Source organism: Capsicum annuum, chromosome 3, assembly GCF_002878395.1.
Source record: "Capsicum annuum cultivar UCD-10X-F1 chromosome 3, UCD10Xv1.1, whole genome shotgun sequence".
Classification (NCBI taxonomy): domain Eukaryota; kingdom Viridiplantae; phylum Streptophyta; class Magnoliopsida; order Solanales; family Solanaceae; genus Capsicum; species Capsicum annuum.
Genome location: NC_061113.1, coordinates 177,425,365 through 177,446,348, shown reverse-complemented (window position 1 = coordinate 177,446,348; position 20,984 = coordinate 177,425,365). Strand labels below are relative to the sequence as shown.

Here is a 20,984-nt window from a genome sequence, read left to right as displayed (position 1 = left end):
GAAAATTACTTAGAATGTGTTATAAAATCATACTCTCTCCATTTAAAAAAGAATAACCACTTTCTATTCTTTTTCTTTTTAAACAACTTTTTAATTCTAACTTTTCACGTGACATATTTAAGACCATTAGATTGAAGGAAATTTTGGTACATTTGACATATCTTTAATTTAAGATCACAAGATTCAAAAGTTTTCTTTATTTTTCTTAAATTTCATGCGAAGTTAAACTAGACCATTCTTTTTGAAACGGAGGAAGTAATAATTAACAACTTAAAACATCTAAAAATTATATAACAAATTTGATTGACTTTCTCAAATATTTCATCAGTACCACATAAATTGAGACAAAAAGAACGTACTATAAATCAATAATTAACATCTTAAAATATTTAAAAATCATACAAAAAACTTGATTGACTTTTTAAATTTTATCTGCCATATAAATTGGGATAAAAATAACATGTATTAGGTCGGTGCTAGCACGTGCTCTAATATCTAGTATAATAAATAATAGTTGTTTGGTCTTTTTTTTAATATGTTAAAAAAAGAATGATGTTTTCCTCTTTAACTTTTTTTTTTTTAAATTTTAATTTTTTATATGACATATTTAAAATTATAAAATTTAAAAATATTTTAATATATTTGATTTGCCATATATCTTTAATTTAAAATTATAAAAATTTAATTTTTTTTTTAAAACTTTTTTAAACTTAGTACCCAATCAAAAGAGGTAAATCAATTTAAAGGAATAGGGTAATAACCATGAGATGTGATGAAGAAAAGAATTGTTTCCATATAATAGACACATGCCTCCATATGTGTACTCTTTCTCTTGCCAACTCCCCTCTTCTGACTTGTTCGCTTTCTCTCTCTCTTTTCCCCTCTGTCTGCGGCAACTTTCTTTCAAAGCCAAAGTCCTCTTCCTGATTTTGTTTCCCCACAATCTCCGCAAGCCCCCCTTTAGATTTCTTCTCTTTCCATTTCCATGAACAATCATTACATTCCCCTTTCACACATTTTCAATACTTGCCCCTTCTAACCAAATCTTGAATCTTCCTTTATTTTTTCCTTCAAAATGTCATAAAATTTTCAATCTTTTTCAGCAGTGTCAGACCCTTTTCATTAAAGAAAATGGAACATAAGCATATGCTCATACTTATTACACTATCAAGCTCATTAACTGCAATAACAGTTTTCTTGGTAGTGATCTATTTATGTACGAAAAAAAGAAGGGAAACTGTTTCTAGAGATGTAGAAGCTAGTTTTGAGGTTAAAGAAAGAGATGGGGTTGAAAAAGATTTGTTAATAAAGTTTCAAGATGGTGAAGATCTTACTGTGTATGACATCTTGGATGCTCCTGGAGAAGTTATAGGGAAATCAAGTTATGGGACTTTATACAGGGCTACTTTGTTGAGTATTGATAGGCTTACATTGTTGAGATTCTTGAGACCAGCTTGTACTGTGACAATGAAAGAAGTGGTGCCTGTTATGGAGCTTTTGGGGTCTTTAAGGCATCCTAATTTGGTGCCTTTGTGTGCATTTTATGCAGGGCCAAGAGGAGAGAAATTGATGGTACATCCTTTTTATCGACATGGCACTTTAGCTCAATTGATTAGAGGTATGGCTCTTGCTTCTTGCTTTGTTGCATTGTATGGCATTCATCTCATGTGCCTCTGCTCTATGGTTTTCAATTGAACCTAATGTATATGGTAAAAGAATTACTAAAATATCAACAAGTGTTAAAATTGTGATCCCATAATTTTAAAACTCAAAGACTTCACTGCTAACAATGTTTTAGCCTATTGGCAACCAAGTGTGTGACCTAATGGTCAATAAAGTGGGTTGAGGAGGAGCATGAGGTCTTATGATCAAATCTCAGTAGAGGTATAAGGTGTGTGCAAAGTGGCTCAAAAATCAGGATTATAAAAAAAAGCTAATCTTTGGGTAGTGGTATAGTCTGCGTACACTCTGTCCTCCTCACCTATGTAGGAATAAACTGGGTATGCTGTTGTATAAAAAAAGCTAATCTTTAAGCCTATGTGTGGTGTGCATTCAAAGAAGTTTCTTGTCTTGGAAATAGAATAAGAAAAGAGTAGATTAGTCGTTTAAAAGAGTTGTAACATCTGGCAGGAGATGCTTGATTTCCACAGCTTGAAAAACATTTCAATTTTCTGTTTTCTTCTACTATTAGTTAATATACTACAAAATCTTCAGGGCAAAAATGGGGGATCTTGATTTTGCCATTTGGTGCCTTGGAAAGAGTCCCTGTCAATCATTTTCTCACAACTGGAATGAGTAATTTACTTTATCTTCCCTTTTGAAGGGACTTCAATTATTAGATATCTATATGCGGTTTGAATCAAGATATTAGTGCACTGACCTTTTATTAAGTTGGTTTAAATATTTGGTACTTTGATTGTTTCCTTTTCTCTTCACCTTTTTTGGTGACATCTCAACAATCAGTGTTTCTGAATCTGAAAAGCATAGATGGAACTTGACTTTCTTCCTTTTTTTTTCCTCCTAGTTTTTTTTTAAAAATATTTTAGCCGTGATACTATTATATTTCTCCATAATTATCGTTTTCTTGGGTCCCTGGAAATGTTTGTTTGCATTGAAAAAGTTTGCTTTCTGGATTTAGGAGGAATTTGTTTTCTTCTTATTTAAAAACCTACACATGCAGGGGCGGACCTACACATCAACTTTGGGTGCTCCGGCACCCACTAAACTCGACGCGGAATAGGTATAATTACATAAAAAATATACGAAAATGGGTATAAATTATATAAAAGCACCACTAAACAAGAAGTTGGTTAGGTGCACGTGATTTTTTATTTTTTTTCTGTAGTAAGCACCCACTTTTCTTAAATCCTGAGTTCGCCACTGTACACATGTGCAGTGTAATAGTTTCAACAAATCTTGCCTTAAATTTTAGTTAGTTTCCTTTGTCATTTTAGAACCTAATCGTAGGCACTTTGTCCAATCTATAGTTTCATTAATTTCTAATCGTGTTAAAGTTGAATCACTCTCATGTCTCAAATATACTAATGTATTAGGTTCCATATATGTCTCAAGTATACAAATGCATTTTTGTTTTATAAATTAAATTGTCTAATGATACAGATGGGAACGGTGAGGCTCACAAATGGCACGTCATATGTAGGATCTCCATTGGCATTGCTCAAGGACTAGATTATCTTCACTCAGACTTGGAAATTCCCATTATCCATGGAAATCTCAAGTCGAATAATATACTTTTGGATCGACACTTCAGACCGTATGTGTCGGATTTTGGGTTGCATCTTCTCTTGAATCCAACTGCAGGCCAAGAAATGCTTGAAACTTCAGCAGCTCAGGGGTACAAAGCCCCTGAATTAATCAAGATGAAAGAAGTTAGCGAAGAAACTGACATTTACAGCCTTGGGATTATCTTGTTAGAGTTATTAACAGGGAAAGAACCACTCTACAAGAAACCAAATGTTGATAAGGATATTTATTTGCCTAATGCCATTCAAAGTGCAATTCTTGATCATAGAGTTGCGGATTTTTATCATCCGCAGATTCTGGTTAGCCAAACTGATGGCCAAAGGGCAGTTAATGAAGATCATGTTTATGAATTCCTTCAGCTTGCAGTGGCTTGTTGTTCTCCCTCACCTGCTCTTAGGCCTACTATAAAGCAGGTCCTCGACAAGCTTGAAGAGATTGGGAAGTAAAATGAACAGTCTTTCTGCGTCTGCTTGAAGCATGACTTGTTCTCTGACTGACTTGATCCACTCAATCGATATCGACATACTTTACGGTCATTATGAGCATGCTGCTGATGCTGATATAACCACACTGACTTCTTGTGAGGAAACTGCTTTTGGGGACATTTCTTATTTCCTTATGTGCTATCACTGCAAGAGAATGTTGGGAAGCTTATATCATTTGGCAACAACTATGAAGTTGGTGTTCAGTTTTTTTGGCAAAGCAGAAGTTTTCACCTCAAGAATCAGAAGCAAGTTTCTGGATCTTGAAGATTAGCTTCCAATATCATTCTCAAGCTTCGAATTGTTTTATTTTGCAGACTCACACTACTGACACTAGTCGCGTGGGTCTCACAAAAAAATGGACCCAAAGTGTAAGATTTGGGTCCACTTTTTCGTGACACCAAAGAAGCCTCACGCCACTAGGGGTTGATGGAGTAGGAAGTACACATTGCGATATGACCAAGATATTTGTAACATATAGTCGAAAGTTTAGAGTGACATTTAATTAGTTTATCCAACCAGTGTGATTAGTCTCAATTTCAGAGAAAATCTGGTGACAGTTGGAAGTTCCAAAGGATCCTTAAGATATAATCACACATCAACCGAGAGTACATATACCAGACAAATATTGTGAGCTGTTTTGTCTTTTTGGGGTTAAAAGCTTAAATATCACTTAGAGAAGACACTGTTTGAGCAATAAGACAAAGAAGAGCCAGTTGCCTATCATTGAAATTACTGATCTGCCAGTTTTGTCATTGCCCGAAAAGTCTTAACACCGTAAGATTTACATGCTAACAGTATAGATTTGATTACTGTATTGATGTTCTCCCTCTGTCTCCCAATGCACGTGCACATACTAGCACAAGAAAAATAAACTTGTATGGGTAATATATTTTCATCTGCATAATTTTTGATAGAGCGTAGCTTACTAGATAACATGGCCGTCAAAGAACATAATAACTGGCGAGTTGCATTAATAAGAAGATTAATGAAATCCTGTTATTTCGAGCATTGTGGTTTGTAGAGTGATGTCAACCAAATTCAAAGAAACAAGAAATCGAACAACCATTCAAGGAGCAAATAGTAATAAGAAGATAGAGATTGAATTAGAAAATGAAAGAACAATCTAATAGTCAAATTAGCATTTAATTACTAGATTCAATTGACAGGAGTAGAGAAATTGAAATTATACATGAAATTAAAGTTCACTTTTTTATATTAGCTAATACTAATTGCAAATTTAGCCAATCCGGCCTAGATCAGTTTAGCAAAATGTGGCTTGGAACGCAATAGAATAGTCTGTGTGAGAAAGCTGATGTGAATGCTACTGTTATAAATAAATATAAATATAAATAAAAGACATCCCATGTAAAGTTTAGGTGGCTCTTGTTTGGTGGTTTGTGACGGAGAGAAACATTTTGATTAAACAGGTGAGTGTATATTAATTATATCAATTCCATATCTCAAGTTGCTTCTATGTCCCAATTACGCATTAATGCTGTTTGGCTTCATTATAAATAACTCAGTTTATATATATATATATATATATATATATATATATATATTCCACTTTTTCCTTAGCAGTACTGCTGTTAGTTTTGTGATCCTTTATGCTGTTAATGCATGCTCAATGCCCAAAAACCTTCTCCACTTCTAAATTACTTAAAAACTTTTCAAAGATGAGAGAAATATATAGTAATTACTTATTGAAGAAGGATTATGATTAAATAGGCAAAAATGGAGCTGTGCTATAAAGCATCCTCAACTTAAACCCCACCATTCACCAGGCCATATTGCGTACAGCTCTTTTTCATGAACTTGTCTATTTTGTTTATTATTTTATGTAAATAGTATGTATATTTTCCTCATTTGCTGAAAAGATTAGATTGATTTTGCATGGTAGTTACCTTCCTACCGAACAAGATAGTGGTGATCAATTTTACTTTTAAAAAGGGCCACTAATGAAGTGAAGAAATATATATATTATCCACTGTTATACAGGATTTTGTTGATAAAGTGTAGATAAAGAGAAAAGGACATAAAATGAAATTCAAAACAAGAGCATTTACAGTTGTATGTCTAATAAATCTTCGCATTGCTCAACTTGGCACATATCATACTATTTGAAATTTTTTATTTTGTGTCCCACGCGACTAACACTAATATTTTCATGTTTTTCCTATTATTTCTTCAAGCATGTTGTCGCTCGCGACAAATTTTGCATTATGGAAAATCAATTGTAATCAAAAATAAATTATGAAGAAAAATAAATTTATTCTTGAATTTTTGTTAGTATAATTTTGTGTATTATATTCCTTTGATTCCTCTTCCTTAATCATTCGAGGACTGTAATGATGTCTTTCCTCAATGTAGTATGATACGAAACTCATTGTGATTTTCATCTACAAAATATCAGGCAACACTTTGTTACTACGGGTAGAATTTCACCAACTTATGAATGTCTTCTATCTTGCTTGATTAACTTCTTAATGTGTCCTCTCTTGCTTGATTTTGATTGCTTCTACAAGTCATATAGCCTGTAGTAAAAGTTATGTGATAAATTGTAGTTGTTTGGTTAAGACATGTCATTTTGAACGCTTGAAGAACTTTGCTTGATCATTATTTTTATTGGGAATGCCACAAGGAGACACACATAACGGTTGTTTACTAGATTTGTATTTGATTGATACATCACGTTATTGAATACGTAGCCTGAGCTTCATGCTCTTTTTTTTTTTTAAAAAAAAATTAATAGTGGACTGCATGTTCCATTTTATTAATAATCCTCAAGCGGTTCGATCAGCCCAACATACATAAATATAAACATGAAGCCCAAACTCAGTCCATATGACCCGTTCGGGTCTTTATAAAGTTCCCTAATCCTAGGGTTTCCTAATTGAACCTCATCATCTTTGTGTCTCCGCCGTCGCCTCTAAATATGTTGCGCTTGTTCCTCACCAACAGTCATCTCCCCCTCCTCATGCTCTAGGTGATGAATTATCTCCACCGCTTCTTGTATATCTGTTTCTTGCTTAGCTTGCAGAAGTAAGAACTCTCCTTTTCCATTCTCTTTTTGTTGAAATGATTCCCTACTCACTGAAATCTCCTCTTTCAGGTGTGTTATCGGTGGATGTCCATGAGTTCAGCTGTAACTCGATAGAGAGCTTGAACATTGCATTTCAGCTCCATAGATCTGTGTAAGTATCTCCTTTTTTGTCCTCGTATGTAGGTCCTTTCTTTGTTTATTCTTATTGATTCATGTATTCTATGTAGCTGAAGCAGAAATGGAGAAAAATAAGTTGCTTACAATTATCTTTCTGGTTCTGACTCTTATTGATGGTATTTGCATTTTGTCTATGTTGAGAATCTTTCTCCCTTTACTTGGTAGCTGGTTGAAACTGTGGCACTGTATTATATGCTCCTGCTCTATTGCTAAGTTTGCCATGAAATCTGCTAGTTGATTGGCCTCTTTGTATACATGCTTTATGTTGATGTTTAGCTATATCATAAGCTCCCTGATTTTCTCAATCCTCTTCCCTAAAGCTCAAGGTACTTTCCACTCTCCTGTGATAATTTTTTTGATCCCCAAAGAGTCTATCTCTAGATGAATATGCATAAAATTTTGACTTAGACAATACTTTATGGCCTTTAGGATAGCTATTGATTTAGCTTTTATATTACTACTAATTCCCAAATTATGAGCCTCTACATATATTAGATCACCCTCACTGTTTCTAATATAAAATCTGTAAGAACTCATACCTAGATTCCCATTGCTAGCACCATTCGTATTATATTTAATTCATCCATCTTCTAGCATATACCATTTCACTAGCAAGTAGTGAAGTCTGGGTTTGTATACCAGTAATGTATTCACCATTCCATTCCAGTGAAAAGATACCTCTTTAATCCATGAAAAGTTTACTTTGATAAGATAAAACATATTCTTTTGGAATTGCTTTTTAATCTTCTCCAAAGTATTATCTTTTCCATGTCTTTTAGTATTACTCCTCTTCCACAGTTCCCACATTAATATTGCTGGCACTGCTTTGAAGATTTTTCTTATTTTTAGATTTCTTTCATAGCTTCACACTTGTGGATTGCCTGATGTAGTTAAGTCCATCCATGCTGATACCTACACATGTAGCAAACTGCCTCCATAACTGTTGAGATATGGGCGCTGTTAGTAATAAGTTTGTCATGGTTTCTTGATGTTCTGCATCACAACATTGACACTTTGAGATAATTTAGATCTACATCCTCTTAAGATTATCATCTATAGGTATCCTTTTCTTCCATACTCTCTATAAGAAGAAAGCAATTTTAAAATTAATTTCTTTTATCCAAATATTCTATATTAATTCTATTTCTTCTCTCTTGTACCTTATATATGATAAGCCGACTCACTGTAAAATCACCTTTAGTATTCCCCATCCACCAAGCTCTGTTATTTTCTGAATTCTTGAACTTCCACTTCTTCTTCTTCTATATCCTGTTATTCCACATGATATAATGTCCCTAACTTTGTCCAGTTATCAAACCAAAAGCTAGAGTTTCCTGCTATGACCTGCCACCAAATTTCATGTTCTACTTCCCCAGGGCATTCCAAGTATATAAAAGGAAAATTCCCTTGCATTATACCTGTTAACCTTTTTAGTCTTATTGCAACAATCAGTGATGTTTTGTCATGTAGATTGGAAAAAGTCTTTTTCTTGTTCACTAATTGTCCTAAAATACTCCCATAATTCGTTAAAACCACCATCATTTTAATGATAGATACCTTGTCTCCTGAATAGAATAGAATAGTGCCATCAACATAAAAGAGGTTATTGATTTCAGGACTTCACTTTGGAAGTCCATATCTCTTGAATTGATTGTCACAATATTACATGTTAAGCCCCCTTGATAGGACTTCTGCTACAATTATGAACAATACAAGTGAAAGAGGATCACCTTGCTTAACTCCTCTTGAAGACTGAAAAATCAAAGAAATGCCCATTTATCAACAGTAACTACCAGTTGTTGGAAATCAGTCTCCAAACCATATCAATAATGACCTTTGAAAACCCAAATCTCCTTAATACCTTTGTAAGAAATATCCATGAAACTCTATCATATTCTTTGGTCATATCTAATTTGACCGCTACATTGATATTCTTGTTTCTCATGTTCATGTCTCTGATTATATCCTGTGCTAACAAGACGTTTTCTGTAATACTCCTTCGCTCCCCTTCATAAAATATGTCTAATTTTGAGAAATTATATTAGGTGAGCTTTACGGCCGGCTCTACCATAAGGCCACTAAATTAGTGGCTTGGGGCCCCACTTTTTTTGGGGCACCATTTTTTTTCCCTAAAGAAGTGTTTTATATGTATTATTTTAAATAAAATCCTATGTAACATTAGGTTTGGAAAAAAATTTTGGTGAGAAAGTAAAATAACTTTTTATCTTATGATATGAGTACCTTACAATAATTAAAAATAATATAGTCTTTAAATAATTATAATATTATTTTTATATGGGGTTACTTTTTGTTTGCCTCATTTATATCCTAATAACAAGTGTAAAACCACATTTTTCTATATTTGCTTCTTTTTTATCCCTCTTTCATCATTATTATTTTCTTTATTAAATATGTTGAAATCTAAGCAAATCTTCTGTATTTTGCAAAATTAATCTTGTATGTTGTTTGCTTACAAAAGGACTTTTTGGTGTCTTCTTCAAATTTCAAGCATTGAAATAATCAATTATTATATTGAAGTAACGCAATACTCAACTTAATTACGAAATTATTCAGCCAAAGTTTTGTGAACACTTAAATGACCAACTTGGACATTGGGCAGCCTCTCTCAGAAGTTGCTCAGCCCCTTAACTCTGTGCCTACATCGAATACTGGTAGGGAGATTACTTATGCTTGCAACCCTTCAACCCCCTTTATCCATTTACACACCTTTACTAATAAATCCTATAACTTACTTGCATGGAGAACCTAGAATTATCTGGAAAGAAGAGATAACATAAATGATAGTAAATGAGTATTTCGAATATGCAGTCGTTGAAAAATTCTCGTATGGTTGGCTGTATATTCAAGAACTTAGGAAGGTCATTCCTAAACAATGTGAATTGAAAAGAGGCGTTAACATAGGTTAGTTATGTAACTGATAAATTTTCATAAGGGCTTCAAGGATGGAAGACTATGTGAACCATTTATCAAAACCTATTTTTTATATTGCTCATGGGAATTGGAACCATCCAATGAGTACACTCAAATAGAATCCACTATTTGATTCTAAGGAGGAAACATTGATAGCAATTGCATGAATTTCACTACCTATATTACAACCTATTTTTGTGGGGAAAAAACCATATTTCACTTGCTGCTGAAGGTGGTAACCTTTTCAAGTTGATATGACTCCAAACAACAAAACAAGACCAAGATATGCTAGAGTCAAGGTAGAGGTAGACTTGCTAATTGATTTTTCAAAGAGAGTTAATGTTGGTATCAAGAAGAAGTCGGGTGAAATAGTGGCCAAATGGATTTTGCCCAAATATTGCAAGATTTATAAATTACAGGGATACAATAAGAAATGTTTTGTTCTACACCCTAAATTATACCCAAAGAAGAAAGACAATGAAAAGAAAAAAGTGAATAACAAGTCTAGTAGTCAGAAAGAAGAACAAAAAGAGAAGAAAAGGACAAATCAGAGTGACAAAGGAAAGAAAAAGGAGAATTATTTTCAGGAAACAAGGCAAAAAATGGTGCAAGGAGAAGATATATTTATACAGAGGAGGGATGGCTCAAAGATGGAATCAAAAATATATTGCTATGAAAGATGATGATATTCTTACAGGGAACAAGTTTGATGGTAATAAAGGTACTGGTAATCTGCAGAAGGAAGTCCCATCAAATACAATAATAAAGTCAAAGAATGAAGGCAAAAACAATGGCAAGGACTCTACAAAGAAATAGGTAGATGATGTGTTTGGTAAATAGGGTGAGGGTAAATGAAATACAGCAAACAAACTCCATAAGATAAAAAAAATGCACAGAATGCAAAAAAAGGTGTTCAAATAAGAGAGGAATATGAGAAGGATAATAATAAAATTCCTAACAAGAAAAAAGAGGATGATAAAGAAAATAATCAGAAGAAAAGGGATACGACTATTACCATAAATGATGATAGCCAAAGGATCAAAGAGACATAAAGTAAAGAAGAAAATCATAGTGAGGGTGATAAAATAGTGGATGAGAAAAGAAGAGAGGAAAAGTCACTAGGCAAAGAGAGAATTGTAAGTGAATTGAATGGAAAGAAGAAGGTTCAACAACAAATAAGTATGGAGAGAGCACAATTGATGAATTAGAACAAGACTCATTGCAAATCCAAGGCAGAAAAGGTACAAATGATAAAAAAGATGATGAGGACGATGAAGACATCCAAAAAAATATCAAGGATGTAATTGTAAAGGGAGACCTTTCACCAAGAAATAAAAAGAAGATGAGAGCAGGTAGGAAGATGACTAAATTTGGTAAGGCTAAAAACATAAGGAGTAGCTCTGTGAAACTCTCACTTTCTAGATGATGATGGATAAATTTTTTTGGAAACGGTAGATAGTTAACACTCAAAATTCTTTTGAGAGGTTAATTGATCTTAAAAAAATAAACATTCAAATATTTCCTTTTTGGAACCTTATAAAGAGTCTCGTGAGTTAGAGAATTATAGAAGGAAGCTTGGGATGGATAATACTGTAGCAAACCGTTCTTCTAAAATTTGGGTGTTTTGGAATAATGAATGGAGTGAAAGTGTGGTTAATGATAAGCATCAGCAAATCAATATACAATTTGTACATCAATAAATATAGAAAGAGGTTTTCATAACTATAGTCTATGCTAGATATAATACTCTGGAGAGGAAGATAATAGCATCAATATAGATAAGTCTTAGGTGGTAGGTGGTGACTCTAATATAATTATGGATGCTTTTGAAAAATTGGGGGTCCTACAAGTTACTCATTATGAAATAATTTATTTTGCTCAATGCATAAATTCTTGTGCCTTAGTAGAATTTAAATTAATGTTCCATAAAATTACGACACTTGTGATGTTTAAAATAATAAATATTTGCAAGTAAAAGGATCGTTCTATGTGGATATGATGGGTTTTTGTAGGTCAAATAGGTCCCAAAGAGTGGAATTCTAGATTTTGGACAATAAAGGGCATTAAATGACTATTTCCACGATCATGGTATTTGGCCGCCATCCTATTTAGGCATCATCAGAAACATAGAGGAGTGACACTTAGATGTTACTCAGACGAGGGCTCCCATGATCATTCGTCGATCATATGTTCATACTATCTAGGTGTGGTAAAGATATCCTAGAAACATGCATGTAGAAGCTATGGAAAAATAGGATCAAACAATTGGATCCCACGATCGTGCCTAGATATGAAAATCTTACCTTGAGGTCATGGGAATGAGGGCCAGAAGTGAAGTCTGCCAGAGTTGAAGTGGGATATGATCAGACAAAAACATTATACAATCTTAGGTAGAAGTCACAATGCCATACCAAGGGACATACTATTGAAGACCTGAAGATGACAAAGTTCTCAATGAAACCATGAGCATTGAAGGACGATTGTGGTAGTTGACCACGATCGTACCTTTTACTCGTCCAATGGGACTGACTCAGATTTTCTTCTAGGATAGGTTTTGTTTTGACTATAAATACTCTTATTCATTTAATTTTGTATTTTTACATTCTACTATTACTTTCAAGACATATTGTTGGTTGTGCAAGTACAAATATTGTTTTTTAGGGTTTAATTCAAATTAAGATCTTAGAGTTTTCTATATTCTTATTGTAAGTCTTTAATTATGCTTTCATCTCGGATTTCTTCTTATATTCTTGTAATTAGGACTAGATAAACACCTCAACTAGGGTTGTGGGAATCATGATGAATTAACAACACAGGATTCATAGTACTGAGTAATTTTCAACTAGTTTCCATATTTATTGATTATTTTCTTAGTTTTGAATGTTTTTTGAAGGTGCACAATGTTAGAACTTGCCTAATATGTATTTTAGATGAAAGAATGAATATGGATGGGAATAAGAGAACAAACAATAGAGGTATAGAACCTCCACATAATAGCTTGAGTCGATAATACAAAATATCTATTTGGGATTCGAGATAAGGATTACGAACACAGATTTAGGAGAAGAGTAAACTTACATGAGGATACTACTTAGACAAGAGCGTAAAGCTGTTCTAAGTATACATAACCTATCAATTCTGCATATCAAACATCAAGAGGAATTAAAAAGTATGATGAACTTATGTATTTATGAAGTTATTAGGGAATATAGTCCTAGTGCTTTTATCATATTGATTACACATCTAACAATTCAATGACTGTTACTACTGAACTATTTATTTATAAATGCCCCAATTTTACTGAAAATTATTATTAATTGTCTCGACATATATCTTGATTGAGAATCCGACCTATTTCTTGTAGGATCGAACCAACCTAGTTGGGGTCTATATTTGATTAATGACCACTTTATACTTTGCTTAGAGGTTTAATTTGGGTGACATCAAATTTTGGCACTATTGTCGGGAGTATGGGTATAAAGCTGATTTGAGTGTGTTTGTTAGGTTTATTGGTTTTTGTTTCCCAATTTTACTTTTCTGTTGTCTTTAGGGCACATACTAATGTATGCTCAATACTCAAAGTCAAGGTAATCCCCTAATTCCACTTGACATGAAGCTTGAAAGAATTCTAAGAAGTATTCAAAGGATGGTTAACGAAGGAGTTCATGATTCAGCAGGCTTGCTGAAGGTGATCATGGTGGTGGTAAAATTCATGATCAACCAACTCTTCATACTTTTAGCTTAGAAACTGCGAGACATGCCACTGCTAGACTGATGGCTGCAGAGAATTCTAGGTAAGAAGCTATCAGGAAGGCAGTCAGGGATAAAAGAGCTATGCAAGATGAAGTACATCGTTTGACTGCACTTGATGATCAGGAGAGATAGAGAAGACACAGGGGAAAAAACCTCTACAATAATATCTCCCTAGTTTGACAATCCTAAGAAAGATTTGGATTATTTGGAGGCAATTAAAATGGGTGCAATCATTCCACTAGAATTGCCATTAGGGACTAAGTTAGACATTATCAGTTCCATAATCTATTTGCTAAATTTGAAGGGGGTATTTGCTGGCCTTCCTACTGATGATGTGAATATGGATATTATGAACTTTGTAGGATCTATACTTTATATATTCTATCTGGAGTGAGTTACCAAATGGATCTATTACTACTTAGAATGAGTTGACGAATAAATTCTTAGACCAATTTTTTTGCCCTCTAGAATGCTGCAATTGAAAGATGAGGTATATAATTTTAGACATTTGCATTTAGAGGCATTATATAAAACTTTGTAGAGGTTCAAAAAGATGTTGTAAAGTATTCCAAACCATTGGATGACTGGTAGAAACTTGTTTGAGATATTCTATAGAACACTATCATAGGTAGGAAATTCATGAATTATCATTGGGTGTACGCTTCTGAGATCCTAGATTGGATCACAAAAACCAATTGAGGTTGACATAATTAGGAGACTGGAAGACTCGCAGATACTTATACAATTAAAGCATCAATAGAATAACGAATACTAGATGTGACAGTCACTCAAGAGGTTGCATAACTGGGGTCTGAATTGGATTGCTTACTAAACAATTTACACTAGCTGGAGAAGAAAAGGTGAATGCGGTGGGTACACAAGGTAAGGCACCTAAGTATAAGGATTCAAATTTTGAAGAGGAGGTAAAGTATATTAATAGAGAGGTTGCGGGTTTTTGAGTTAAGGGCCAAGGGTCTAACCAAGACAACTGAAACATGAGGCAAATTAAGGTCAAAACTACTAAGAAGATAACAACTACAACAAGTCTGGGTATAGAGATAAGAGTAAGGATCGTGATGATGATTTAAGAAGAAAAGATTACTTCAAGGATAGGAGTGACCTCTACGTTCCACTAAGGAACCGTGATGCCAATTTGAGCAATTCAATAATAGAGGAGATGCTTACAAAGGTTACAAAAGGGGTAGAGAAAACATAAACCTACCTTAAAGTAATTATGGCAGATATTTCAAGTATGAATTAGAAAGTTAAATCAGTTGCTATCACTATCAAGCAACTTGAGCTACTATTTAGTCAGATTTCTACAAGATTAAATCAGCATCAACAAGGTACACTCCCAAGCAATACCATTTAAAACCTAAAAAATAATGGTTATTACTTGGCAATTACTATTTGGAGTGATAAGATGACTACTAACCCTTCTATGCTCGATATTATGGATGATGTGCTAGATCTGGTGATTATAATTGATCAAAAAGTGGTCGACTCTGAATAAGTAATGATTAATAATAATGCACCTAGAAAAATTCAAGTTGATGATCATGAGTCCAAGGAAATAAAGGGGAAGTACAAGAAGGTCCTATAAGTATTGACTCCCTTCATGACCTTTTTCTTCTTTTCTGCAAAGACTAAAAATTAAAGTCAAAGAAGGAAAGTATCAAAAGTTTATTTCTATACTGAAGGAGTTAAAGTGAATATCCCTCTCATGAGGAACTTAAATAAATGCCAGGTTACGTAAATTTTATGAAGGATTTGGTGAATAAGAAGCATACAGTAAGTTTTGAGATTGTGTACAAGGTGCACTATTATAGTGAAATAGTCTCTAGATTTTTTGTTGAGAAAAAGAAAGACCTAGAAGCATTCTCGATTCCATGAACTATTGGGTGTTTCAATTTCACAAAGGATTTGTATGATTTGGGTGCTGGCATTAACTTAATGCCACTAACAGTCTATAAACAGTTGGGGTTGAGGTCGCCCAAACCAACTTCGATGAGACTTTTTATGGTGGACCACATAGTGATGAAGCTGGTTGGAATCTTGTGTGATATTTGGTGAGGGTTGCATCCTTTATTTTTCCAGCTGATTTTATCATCCTTGACTGCAAGGTTGATTTTGAGGTTTTTATTATCATGGGAAGGCCTTTCTTTGCAACTGGATATGAAAACTGGGCTGATGAAGTTTTTCTTGAACAATGAACATGTTAACTTTAAGGTATGCCAATATATGAAGCAATCAAAGGACATACATGTGATCTCTATGATGGATACAGTCGATGAGAATGATTTGGTATCTTCTATTGAGGAGATACTTGGCATTGAGGCCCTTGCAACAGTCATTATGAATTTTGAGGGTGATGGTATTGATAATTATGATGAGATGGTGAGCGCACTTGAGGGTAAGGGTTCATACAGTTATACGCATAAGTTAGATCTTGATTTGAAGAGCTGAATGACCCCACCACCTCGACCATCTATTGAGGAGCCTCTAGTGTTGGAGCTCAAAGCTTTTCCATCCTATCTTTGTTATGTAATTTTGGGAGCTAACAACACGTTATTGATTATTAGCATAGCTGATTGGTATATTAGAAAGCTGAGAATTTTTATGCTAAAAAACTTTAAGAGGGCCATTAGATGGTCCATTGCTGACATTAATGTGATTCCTTCTGGAATTTACACACACAAAATCCAACTTGAACCAAATTGTGTGCCTAGTACTGAGAATCAATGGTGGTTAAATCCATCCATGTAAAAGTTGGTGAAGAAAGAAATCATCAAGTAGTTGGATGTGATTACGGTTTATCCAATTTCAGGTAGCATATAGGTAATCTTTGTCCAATATGTGTCAAAGAATGGTAGAATCACTATTCTTACTAATGAGAACAACGAGCTTATTCTTATGAGGCCGGACATGAGTTGCCATGTGTGAATGGACTACAAAGAAGTGATTTCTTGGACCAAGAAAGATCACTTTTTGATGCCCTTTATGGGTCAAATATTAGATCAACTTGCTAGTAGAGGTTGGTGTTATTTTCTTGGTGGATACTTGAGTTATAATTAGATTTCTATTGCTTCCGAGGACCAAGAGTAAACCACTTATCAATATGGGATATTTTTATTCAAGAAAATACCTTTTGATTTATGTAATAAACCCACAATATTTTAGTGTTGCATGATGGCTATATTTTTTGACATAGTTGGGAATACTATTGAGATTTTTATGGATAACTTCTTGATGGTTGGTGAATAATTTGATGATTGTTTGGAATATGTCACAATGTTTCGAGGAGATGCGAGGAATGCAACTTGGTTTTAAATTGGGAGAAGTGAAACTTCAAGGTTAAAAAAAGGATAGTGCTTGGTCACAAGATTTTAAAAAGAGGGATTAAAGTCAACAAGGAAAAGATTGAGGTGATTGAAAAATTTTCTCCACTAATTTCTGTGAAGGGTATTCATAGCTTTTTTGGGCATATGAGTTTCTATAGAAAATTTACCAAGCATTGCCAATCCCTTTTGTAAGCTATTGGATAAGGATATGAAATTTGTGTTTGATTATGCATGTCTAAAAGCACTTGAGTGCTTGAAAGAGAAGTTTATTTCATCCCCTATTATTGTATCTCCTAATTGGTCTATACCATTAAATGTTATGTGTGATGCTAGTGAGTTCTAAGTCCAGTCCTAGTCCAAAGGTGAGAAAATATATCACATCCCATCTATTATGCTAGTAAATTGCTTAGCGTTGCTTAAAAAATTATATTATGACTGAAGAAGAGTTTCTTGCGGTAGAGTTTGATTTTTTTTGAAATTTTTGGTCTTATTTACTTGGCAAAAAAGTCATTATGCATACTGACCATGCAACTCTTAGGTACTTTATGTCAAATAAGGATGCAAATCCAAGGTTAATTCGTTGGGTACATTATTGCAAGAATTTAACTTTGAGGTTAAGGATCGAAAGGGTACTGAGAATCAAGTGGCTAATCACTTATCATTCCTTTAAGAAGAGGCCAGGTTGAAACTAAAATATGAGCTCAAGATTGATGACACATTTCCAGATGAGCATGTATTAGCCACATCACATAATTAGATTCCATGGTTTGTAGATTTTGCTAATTATTTAGTGAGTAATACGGTTCCTAAAGACGCGTCATTTCAGTAATGTAAGAAACTTATGTATGATGTGATGAAGTTTTTTTTGGATGAGCCATATTTGTTCTAAAGTTATGTTAATAGAGTAGTGTGGAGGTGTGTTCCTGAAGTTGAGTTGATAGGTGTCTCAGAAGCAGACGATTCTTCTCCAACCGTGGGTCATCATAGTACTGCATAGACTGCGCACTAGATCTTGAAATGTGGATACTATTGCCCCACTATTTACAAAGATGCACACAACTATTCCAAGGAAATATTTCATGAAAGCAAGAGCTTCCAATGGCCTCTATTCTAGAGCTTAAGTTATTTAATGTATAGGGCATTTACTTCATTGGCTCTTTTGTTAGTTCCCATGGTATAAAGTATATCTTGGTGGCTATTGACTATGATTCAAAATGGGTGGAGACAATTAAGCTTCCAATCAAAGAAGGGAAAAGAGTGTCACGACATTCTTGAAGAAGAACATATTTTCCAGATTTGGGACTCCTAGGATTATCATTAGTGATGGAGGCTCACATATTTGTAATTGTCTAATCATAGATTTGATTGAGAAATATGGAATAGAACAAGAGGTGGAAATGCCTTACCATTCTTAGACAAGTAGGCAGGTTGATGTCTCCAATCATGAGATCAAGTCCATCTTGGCAAAGACTGTGAATACTAATAGTATGGATTGGGAAATAAAGTTAGATTACACACTATTGGCCTAATAGTTAATATTTAAAACCCTTATTGGCATGTCCCCATATTAACTTGTGTATGGTAAAGCATGCCACTTGCTATCGAGCTTGATTATCAGGCATTGTGGCCTCTGAAGAAGCTAACTTAAAGTGGAATGATACAGCCAAATCGAGACTAGAATAACTAAATGAGATGAATGAACTCCATCTCCATGCCTATAAACGATCATACTTGTACAATGAGAGGACGAAGCTATACCATAATTACAAGATTGAGAAAAGAGAAATCACTGCATCCAATATTGTATTGTTTTTTGAGTCTAAGCTGAAGTTATTTCTAAGTAAGTTGAAGTCAAGGTGGAGAAGGCTGAATTGAGTGACTAGAGTGTTCTCGTTCTTCTATGGTGCACTTGAGTTGGAAAATAAGGAGGACCACAAGTTTAAAGTAAATGTCCAATGGGTGAAACACTATGTTGGGTCTATAAAGGAAGTAATGGTAGTTTGCGATGTGGATTTAGATGGCTCTTGAGGTGTTAAGCATACCCGAGTTGTTCCATAGTATTAAATTAGGCTCATTATAAGAGGAAACCCATGAGTTTGTTGGTGAATTCTGAGCAATCAACTTAGCCACGTCAAGCCTTGATATTAAATCAAGTGCTTCTTGGGAGGCAACTCATGATTTTGTACATAATAATTTATAGGGTATTGTGTTACTTGTGTAGTGATTGTGTAGGAAAACAAGTACAAAATACACTCTACACTGAACCATGAGAGGATTACACGACTGTGGGGAGATCCTATTATTATGGGTTTAGTTGTCTTCACTCAATCTACTAAAGTTTCAAAGGATGAAATTTAGGAGATATCCTATGACTTGTCATCATGATCCTACCTAGATTTCATGGTCATGGTGCCAATCATCTAATCAAACTCCTGAAATCCTACATTTAGAACATAGAACCTATAATTTTAGGAAATGGTTGTGGTCACATATCACAATCATCTTTAAGGCTCGTAGTTTCCCCAATAAGTTGTCCTAAACCCCCTTGGTACAATAAGGAGTCACAATCGTGGTTTGATACCATGATCGTAAAAGGATTTTATCTGATAAGTCCATTTAAATACGTATAACTCGATTTGACCCGACCCACTTAAGGTTTAAACCTTAAACCATATGTTTGAGACCCGATTAATACTTAATGATCATTATCATTATACTACTCGATTTCCATTATACTCAAGTAAGTGTACTCATACCATTTGGACAATGATTCTCTAGGTCTAGATGACATATAATGGAGTTCATAGTTGGGTTTCATGGGGGTAGAAATGTAATGAGGTATGAATTTAAAACTGGTTGTATGTGTTGATGACTGAAAGCACATGAAAGTCTGAGTACCCTTTTTATGCTAAAAAGGTAAGATAAAGATATAAAAATATGTCTAAAGAAGTTAAAAAAGTTGTCATGTAAAGTTCTAAGTGTTAGTGTATTCCACGACACAACATACAATTGTGGTATCTACATATGAGGTCATCCGCTGGATTGTTTTGGGGTACAAATATCCCTATTGAAGTGCTCATCAATTGAGCACATCCCATGATCATCCTATCAAGGTACAAGCGAGCTATGTGCTTGTATAATGTGACTTTCTATTACTACATTATGAGTGTTCCTATGATCAAAAGGTACAATCATAACTTTATTGCATAGTTGTAGGATTGGATCATATGATGTGATGTTTCCCCAATACTTTTGGGGAACCCTTTTTATGATCAAAATGTACAATAATACCTTTATTACACGATCATAGGATAGATCTTGTAAGTTATTTCCCTTTACTATTTTCATATTTTAAAATTGAGACTAACTGTTTTTGATGCAGGTACAATCGCACCTAAGCCCTAGAACAAGTTGAAGAAAGACATCTCTAAGATAAGATCACCCAAAGACACACCTCTAGGCTCAGAGAGAGAGTCCGGCATCTATAACGGTATTGAGGTAAAGTATTTATTAACCCCGCAAATGAACATCACTCTCCTTTGACCATGAGAGATATGTCTAAGGAGATTATTTAGGCAAAGATTACTACATTTACCACCTTGGTTGAATCTTCTAACCTAATGAACCTTCCCAATCTTAAGAGGAAGGGCATGCTACACCAACAAGATAAGGGTAAGAAGGATGAGGCGATAAGTTCCTCAGAGGATGTGGAAGAATACAACCCTGAATCCTCCGAGGGTGATGGTGTTTCCCTACTTAAAATAGGTGTTGATTTAAGACACTAGATCCAAAAATCTTGAGACTACTATATTGATAGGGTCTCGTTGACTAACTTAGGCAACAAAAATAGGAACAACCAAGAAGAGCCCTGGATATTTCCAGAGTCCCTACATAAAATCTCTGAGTTGGTGGGGTGATTTGAGGGGTACGAGTTGGTGTGGATGAATAGAAACCTCAGAAACTTTGGGTTAAAGTTGGTGAAGAGTTCTA

General features: G+C 34.3%; 1 protein-coding gene and 1 long non-coding RNA gene across 2 annotated transcripts; both read left to right on the top strand.

Moving 5' to 3' along the window:
- The first annotated feature begins 809 nt into the window (after positions 1–809).
- LOC107863534 (putative kinase-like protein TMKL1) lies at positions 810–4,501 on the top strand. The gene is made up of 2 exons (XM_016709487.2): positions 810–1,618; positions 3,121–4,501. Exons 1-2 carry the CDS (start codon positions 1,132–1,134, stop codon positions 3,708–3,710), a joined length of 1,077 nt encoding a protein of 358 aa, XP_016564973.1. The 5' UTR covers positions 810–1,131; the 3' UTR covers positions 3,711–4,501.
- Positions 4,502–6,526: 2,025 nt separating this feature from the next.
- LOC107866261 lies at positions 6,527–20,494 on the top strand. The gene is made up of 3 exons (XR_001672828.2): positions 6,527–6,735; positions 6,862–6,943; positions 20,377–20,494. It is a non-coding gene; the product is annotated as an uncharacterized LOC107866261 (long non-coding RNA).
- Positions 20,495–20,984: the final 490 nt, after the last annotated feature.

Excerpts from the sequence above, each read along its gene's own strand:
- LOC107863534 (XM_016709487.2), top strand. The coding sequence starts at position 1,132 with ATGGAACATAAGCATATGCTCATACTTATTACACTATCAAGCTCATTA. Across the intron at positions 1,619-3,120 it reads TTTAGCTCAATTGATTAGAG|ATGGGAACGGTGAGGCTCAC; the intron begins GTATGGCTCTTG and ends CTAATGATACAG.